At 59.4% G+C, this 7,959-nt stretch overlaps 1 protein-coding gene across 1 annotated transcript; it reads left to right on the forward strand.

The window, feature by feature from the left end:
- The first annotated feature begins 166 nt into the window (after positions 1 to 166).
- OPRD1 (opioid receptor delta 1) lies at positions 167 to 7,436 on the forward strand. The gene is made up of 3 exons (XM_027904436.1): positions 167 to 575; positions 5,561 to 5,910; positions 6,724 to 7,436. Exons 1-3 carry the CDS (start codon positions 307 to 309, stop codon positions 7,254 to 7,256), a joined length of 1,152 nt encoding a protein of 383 aa, XP_027760237.1. The 5' UTR covers positions 167 to 306; the 3' UTR covers positions 7,257 to 7,436.
- The last annotated feature ends 523 nt before the right edge of the window (positions 7,437 to 7,959 follow it).

Raw genomic sequence — 7,959 nt, forward strand, 5'->3', positions numbered from 1 at the left:
GACCGTGGGGGAGGAAGGCAGGGACGCGGCAGCGCGGGGGGAACAGGTAGGGAGCAGGGGGAGAGGAGAGCAGGCAGGGAGTGGGGGGAGCAGGAAAGGAGCGGGAGGGGGTGCGGGCAGGCGGTGGGGGGCGGGCAGGCGAACAGGGCCGCCCCCGGCCCCACGTGGCTCGGGGGACACGCGGGTTTATAAAGCGTCCCCGGCCCCGCGCGGGTGCGGGAGTGGCGGCGGCGGCACCGGGCGGGAGCGGGGCTCGAACCGGGTGCTTCCCGGGAGCCCCGGCGGGGCTACGGCCACCCGCGGGCCATGGAGCTGCCCACGGATGTGCCCGTGGATGTGGCCATGGAGCTGAGCACGGTGCTGCCCTCGGTGCTGCCCTCCGTGCTGCCCCCCACCCCCTGGGGCAACGGCACCGCCTGGGACCCCCTGCCCGGGCACGGGGGCAACGAGACGGGCCCGCAGAGGGCCAAGAACGCCACGTCCATCCTGATCGCCATCGTCATCACCGCGCTCTACTCCGTGGTGTGCGTGGTGGGGCTGCTGGGCAACGTCCTGGTCATGTACGGCATCGTCAGGTGAGAGCGGGGCACGGGGGGCGGGTGGGCACGGGGGTGAGAGGGCAGCACGAGCGAGGTGTGAGAGGGCAAGAGGGGTGGGTGCGCACCGAGTGTGAGACAGCAGCAGGAGTGAGCGTGTGCCACGTGTGAACCAGCGGCGAGGTGAGGGTGCACGAGGGAGGAGTGCGAGTGTGGGGGATGTGAATCTGAGTGAGTGTGCCCGGGGTGTGAATCTGAGCGTGCCCGGGGTGTGAGCCAGCGGCAGGAGGAGGGAGGGTGGGCGTGCACCGGGTGCTTCTGAGCAGGCTGCACCGAGATGGGTGTGACACGTGTGTGCACGGCGTGTGTGTCCAAGCACGTGTGTGTGTGTGAGGAGGGGGTCCAGGTGATGTGCGAGGGGTAAAAGCAGAGGCTGTGTGGGCAGGGAGCAGCTCGGGGGAGGGGGAGGAGAGGCAAGGGAGCCGCGTTTGGGGGGACGGCCCGACCCCAGCAGTGCTGAGTGTCCCCTCGCCCTGTGTGAGGGAGAGGAGCCGCAGGGCTGGGCACGCTGGGGGGTTGGGAGCTGCTGTGTTCACAGATATCCCCCCCACTCCCGGGGCAGAGGGGCTGGTGGGTTCCCACTGGCATCACCCCACTCCATGAGAGGGAATTACCCATCCAGCCCCATTCCCAGCTCCTGCTCCTGCTGGCGGCTCCCGCAGCCGCCCGACTCCTGCTTTGCTCTAACAAAGAGCCGGAGCCGCGTGGCCCGGCCCCATCTCCCACCTCCCACCTCCCATCACGGCCTGAGCTCCCCAGCGGGGGGGTAACAGCTCCAGCGGCAGAGAGACCCCCTCCTGTCCCAGGGCAACCCAACCCCTCCTTTGGCTCCATTCAGGACCTTGGCACCTTTGTTGAAGGTTTCCCTGGGCAGGGAGGGGGGCTGAGGGGTTTCTGTACCCCAGGAGAAGCAACAGGACCCCAATACCCCCCATGTTCAAGATGGGGCACTGCTGTGTGCAGCCTGGCACTTGTGCTGAGGTACAAAACCCCCTGTCAGCCCCTTTGTCCGAGGCACTGGTCGGTCCTGCCTGAACAAGATGGAATATGGGACAATAAAGCCAAGTCTTGCAGAGCACAGGACCAGCACCAGCAGTTGGGGGGGGGGAGGGGGCTGGCAGAGCCCACTCCATGGCCCCCAGACCCTGCTGGCAGTGAAGGATGGGGCTGTGCTCACTGTCACACTGCTGTCACCCTCTGCACTGGCACAGACTCCTGCACCTCCAGCCTGGCAGGAGGGAGCACAAGGGTCTCACTGGGTGCTGGCCTTTGCTCCCCCCACACACACACACTGGAGGGGTCTTTTCCTGGGCTCCAGGATTTGTGGGTTTAACCCCAATTCCCATCACCTCAGGGACTGTTGTAACCCCAGCCTGGCCAAAACCCCAGGGGCCAAACCAGAGCTGGTGGCTCCATGTAAGCAACCCTGCCAAATCCCCATTTTTTAACCCTTTCCACGCCCCTTTTCCCATCCCTGTCAGTCCACAGCGATGGTTACAGGAGGTCAGCACTGCCTGTGCAGGGATAAATGTGGTGACTCAGCGGAGGGGAGGAAATGAGCCTGAAACGTGTCCATGAGCCACTCCGAGCTGCCCATCACCCTCGTGTGATCCCCCCCACCCCAGCCCCAGCTCCCCACACCTTTGAGTTGTGCTTTCAACCATCCCGTGGGGTGGGTGATGGGGACAGGGCTTGGGGTGTCACTCCCTGACCTGACCTGACACCCAACAGGATTTTTCAGTCGCTCGAAGCAGAGTTAAAAATGAGCCCCGGCCTGAAAAAGCAAATTGAGGTAATTGCGGCAGAGTCAGAGCCACGAGCGGTGTCAGGGTGAGGGATGAGTGTTATTAGACCCCCTCCAGCTGGTTCTGCTCGGCAGGGAGAGAGGGGAGGGCGTTTTAAAGAGAGCAGTGTCACATACAAACAGCATCTTCCCTGTTTTACTCACTGAGTAACCTCACCTTAACCAGGCTTTAGCAGGCCTGACTCTCCAGATCCACAGATCCCATCACTGTGGCTTCCAGCCCCCCATTTCCCACCTGATTCTGGAATTAAACACAGAATCGTAGAATTGTGGAATGGTTTGGGTTGGAAGGGACTTTAAGACCATCTCGTTCCACCCCCTGCCACTGGCAGGGACACCTTCCACTATCCCAGGTTGCTCCAAGCCCTGTCCAGCTCAGCTTTGAACATTTCCAGGCATGGGGAACATCACCCATAGAATGAATAAGCACCGTCCTCTGAGCTCCTGGGTCAGGAGTGGCTGTGGTGATGTGCCCTCATCCTTCCCGTGGCCAAACCTGCCAGGAGTCTCCCGGGGTTCCTTGGCTTTTAGCAGCTCCAGGAGTTTTTTCTTTCGCTTATTATTCACTTTTTCTTTCGCTTATTTATTTTCCGAGAGGTTTGGAGAGGATGGGGGGGCCCCTACTTGGGAGTCCAGCCTGGAATGCAGAGCTGCCCTGTGCTTGTTCCATCCCCTCCCTCCCCTCCTCTCCATCAACACCTCCCAGATTGTTCCGTTCAAGTGCGTAACTTCCCAATCAAGGCGCTCGCTTAATTACGAAGGGTTTGGCAGCCTGGGGAGCTCCATCAGCAGCAGAGGATGGTTCTCTCTAATGGGGGCAAGAAACCTCTTTCCTGCAGCAGCAGCTTCCTTTGCAGCTCGGAGGGGGGGGTCACCAGGATGGACCCCCCACCTGGTGCAGGGGGCTGAATCCTGCCCCAAAACCCCTGTGCTGAGGGCTAAGGTGTCATCCCCATCATCCCAGGCAATCCCATCACCATCCCAGTTATCCCCATCATCATCCCAGTCATCCCCATCATCATCCCAGTCATCCCCATCACCGTTTTACCCTCACCAGCCCCATCCCGCCCGGGGAGGGGTCAAAACCCTCAGCCCCTCCTGTCCCCCACCCCTGGCACATCTGGCAGGGTTTGGGAAGTGCTTACCCAGCACATCTGGCAGAGCACAGAATGAATAACTGATTTTTTTTTTTTTGCCCCATTTTACTCAAAACCCCAGAGCCCAGGGATGTGTGAATGCACCTGAACCGCCTGTTTGTTCGCAGGGGGAGGTAAAGCCTGACAATACCACAAATTCTCAGCTTGTTTTTTGTTGTTGTTGTTGTTGTTGTTTAACCTGAAAAGAAACTTTTCCAAGAGATGCATTTGCAAAAGCGCCCGGAAAATAACGCTAAAGAGAACTGAAAAGGGCTTTTCAAGGGCAAGACATTTTTTAATGCCGTATTTAAAATGAATAAAACAGAACCAAAAAAAAAAAAAAAACCAACAAAAGCTCAACTCGAATATTTCCACCCTTGGGCAAGGGGCTGCCATTTGCAGCCACGGTGAAGGAGACAAGGAACGCTGTTGGAGCTGGGATGAGCTGCTGTTTTCTTTTTTTTTTTTTTTTTTCACAGAGAGAAATGGGGTTTTTTCAGCCTCCAGCTCCTGGTTCTGCTGGCAGCAGGACCTGGTGGGTCTCTGTCCCCACTGACACGCTCTCCTGACCTGCTGAGATGCAGAAAGGACAAAGGGAAGGGGTTGGGCATCAGCACCACCAATCCCAGCCCAATTTCCATCTCTCTTGTGGGTTCCCTTCAGGGACTGGAAGGCCACAATTAGGTCACCCCAAAACTTCTCCTCTTTCCTACAGCAGCCTGCTCTCCTGGGTTGCAGTCAGGGCAGCATCACCTGAGATGAGAACTCCAAGGAAAACCATCTTTTGATCCAGCAGCCAAGGGTTCTCTCTCCCTGCCCCCTGCCCCACGCCAGCCATGCCACAGGCAGGTTTAGCCATGCACAGAGATGCTCGTGTGCAAACCCTGTTGTTAATTAATTAGGGTGCATCCAAACGAGCTCGGGGCTGCTGAGGATGCTCAGAGAGCTATGAGGATTTGCTGCAAGGGAGCACAGGGAAGGGCTGGAGCTGCTGGTGTAGCCCTGCCCTTAACACAGCAAAGAGCCACAGAGCTGCCCCCACCCAACCCCAACGCGCTGCCCTTTGGGGACCCCCAGCAGACCCCTCAGCGTCCACTTCCAACCCACCACAACACTCAGAGCATCCTCTCGAGCAACTCCTGTGGGGGCTGGATGCTCCCAGGATGCACACACACACATCCCTGCCGCCCTGGCATCCACCAAAACTTTGCCTCATCCCTTCAGGAACAGTTTGGGAACGCAGGACCAGGCGTTTCTCTTGCCATGATGTGACAAGTACCAGACCCAGCCTTTGCCAAATGCCCCGGGAAAATGAGCCAGGCTTCCCCAAAGGCTCTGGAGCTCCAGGCTGGCTAATTGGGCTGCTTCCAGATGGCCTGTTTCCGGGGGAAATCGATCCAATTTCTGCAAGTAAACTTGACAGGGAAGCAGGCTGGATAATCATGAGTTACTGGGTGGAAAATCAGATGGAGGAGGGTTGGGAGGATAAAGGACGTGGTGCAACTGAGTCAGGGAGATGGGGTAAGTTGATCTCATTGGAGAATTGACTTCTCTGGAAAGTTCTTCATTCTTTTGAATAAAGGCAGGCATGGACTGAGTGCCACCTCCCTGGACACGGGATGACCACTGTGGCAGGGGCCAAGCCCCCTCCAACCTGGCCTTGGACATTTCCAGGGATCCAGGGGCAGCCACAGCTTCTCTGGGCAACCTGTGCCAGGGCCTGCCCACCCTCATTGGGAAGAATTTATCCCATCTAACCCTGCCCTCTGGCAGTGTGAAGCCATTCCCTGTGCCCTGTCACTCCAGGCCCTTGTAAATAATCTCTCTCCTGTAAATAGTCCCTCTCCATCTTTCCTGTCACCTCGTTCAGGCACTGGAAGGCCGCAGTTAGGTCACCCTGGAGCCTTCTCTTTATCCAGGCTGAACAATCCCACTTCTCTCACAGCTCAATGTCCTTCCTCAGTGTGCTCCCTGGGGCACCTGGAAGGGCCCTGACCCCCCCCTGTGACCTCTCCCTTCCCCAGGTACACCAAGATGAAGACGGCCACCAACATCTACATCTTCAACCTGGCGCTGGCCGACGCATTGGCCACCAGCACGCTGCCCTTCCAGAGCGCCAAGTACCTCATGGAGACCTGGCCCTTCGGGGAGCTGCTCTGCAAGGTCGTGCTCTCCATTGACTACTACAACATGTTCACCAGCATCTTCACCCTCACCATGATGAGCGTGGACCGCTACGTCGCCGTGTGCCACCCGGTCAAGGCCCTGGACTTCCGCACGCCGGCCAAGGCCAAGATCATCAACGTCTGCATCTGGGTGCTCTCCTCCCTCATCGGGGTGCCCATCATGATCATGGCGGTCACCAAGTCAAAAGGCAAGCGGCTTTTTTGGGGGGATGTGTCCCCTCCTGTCCTATCTGTGCGTCCCAGGAGTGACCCAGAGACCTTGGCAGGTTTGGGGTCAGCGGTGGGCACCTCTCCGTGGGTCCATAAATGTGCCCTGTCGTGGAAAAGGCATCATGGTGCTGTTTTTCCATCTCGGAAACTGTCCCAGAAATTGTTTGCCCTTCCCCTTAGGGCTGGGACACCACACCCTTCCCCATCTCCAGCCCAACCAGTGCCCCTGGCCCTCTCCTGGGGTGCAGATTGGTTAGAGCGTGGTGCTGATGATGCCAACCACTGAACCAAGGGTTCAACCTTGTGCTGGCCATTCACTTAAGGGTTGATGATCTTCGTGGATCCCTTCCAACTCAGAATATTCTATAAGTATCTGAAATCAGTTCCTAAGAACACCCCTGGTGGTGCTGCAAAGTCCCCAGCTGGCCCACGCTGAGATCTGCAGTTCCTGTGTGGGGACAGCAGCCCTTGGCTGCTGGGAAAGCTCTGGGCATCCCAGGGAAGTGGAGGGGGACATGGTGGATGTGCCCACCACAGGGGTTGGGAGGAGGAGGTGTGGGGGTGGCCCAGGAGGCTCTGCAGGGATCAGGTCACTGCACCCACTGTATCCCCTCAAGCACCCTGCGGGCTGGTGGCTCTGGGGAGCCTCTGCCAAGAGCTGGCAGGTGGGAACGCATCTTCCTGAGGTTTCAACGTGCACAGACGTGCCCAGCCATGACCAGAAGGCCGGGTATCCACAGCAGAACCCCCCCTGCCCCCAGCTCCCTCTGTGACCCTCCTCTCTCCCACAGACGGGATGGTGCTGTGCACCCTGCAGTTCCCCGACCCTCCCATCTACTGGGACACCGTCACCAAGATCTGCGTCTTCATCTTCGCCTTCCTGGTGCCCATCCTGGTCATCACCATCTGCTACGGGCTGATGATCCTGCGCCTGAAGAGCGTCCGCCTCCTGTCGGGCTCCAAGGAGAAGGACCGGAACCTGCGGCGCATCACGCGCATGGTGCTGGTGGTGGTGGCCGCCTTCATCATCTGCTGGACCCCCATCCACATCTTCGTCATCGTCTGGACGCTGGTGGACATCGACAAGAAGAACCCCTACGTGGTGGCCAGCCTGCACTTCTGCATCGCCCTGGGCTACACCAACAGCAGCCTCAACCCCGTCCTCTACGCCTTCCTGGACGAGAACTTCAAGCGGTGCTTCCGGGAGTTCTGCCTGCCCTTCCGAGCCCGCGTGGACCAGAACAGCTTCTCCCGCGCCCGGAACACCACGAGGGAGCAGGTGTCCACCTGCACCCCCTCGGAAGCCCCCAACAAGCCGGCATGACTAGGCGTGGGCAGCCCCCAGCGGGGCTGCCGGGGACGCGGAGGGGACGACCTGCGCTCGGAGGTCACCCAGGTCACCACCACGGAGTTCTGAGCAGGGCGGTGGCACCGCCGGGGGACGCCCCGGGGGTTGTGCCCGCGGTGACTGCAGAGACTTTGGTTGCCCCAAAGAAGCGGGATGGGACAAGAGGCAACCTGGGCAGAGCTGCTCTGCTGCTGCTCCCACCCCGGCAGAGGCCACCCAGCGAGGGCTGTCACCCTCCCAAACGTGGCTCTCTGCAGAGCCCAGGACACCAGGACTGCAGTGCCCGTGTGCTTCTCCTCCTGCACGGGCCAAGGTGGCACCACGGCCCATGGCAAGAGGGGAAACCCTCCCATGGGGGGAACTGTGCCAGGGGGTGATTGTTGGACCATGGAATCGTTCAGGTTGGAAAAGCCCTCTGACCCATGGCCACCAAGGCCACCACTGACCCATGTCCCTGAGTGCCACATCCACATGGTTTTAAATCCCTGCAGGGATGGGGACTCCACCACTGCCCTGGGCAGCTGTGCCAGGGCTGGACAGCCCTTTCAGTGAAGAAACATTTCCTACTATCCAACCTAAAGCTCTCCTGGCACGACTTGAGGCTGTTTCCTCCACCAGATCATGGGACCTCAATCCATCCCCCTCTGAGCTGTGTCCGAGAAACCACCAGAGCTGGGAA

The sequence above is a fragment of the Empidonax traillii genome, unplaced genomic scaffold (assembly GCF_003031625.1).
Source record: "Empidonax traillii isolate 1590-97213 ecotype Southwest subspecies unplaced genomic scaffold, ASM303162v1 scaffold1059:size195157, whole genome shotgun sequence".
NCBI lineage: Eukaryota > Metazoa > Chordata > Aves > Passeriformes > Tyrannidae > Empidonax > Empidonax traillii.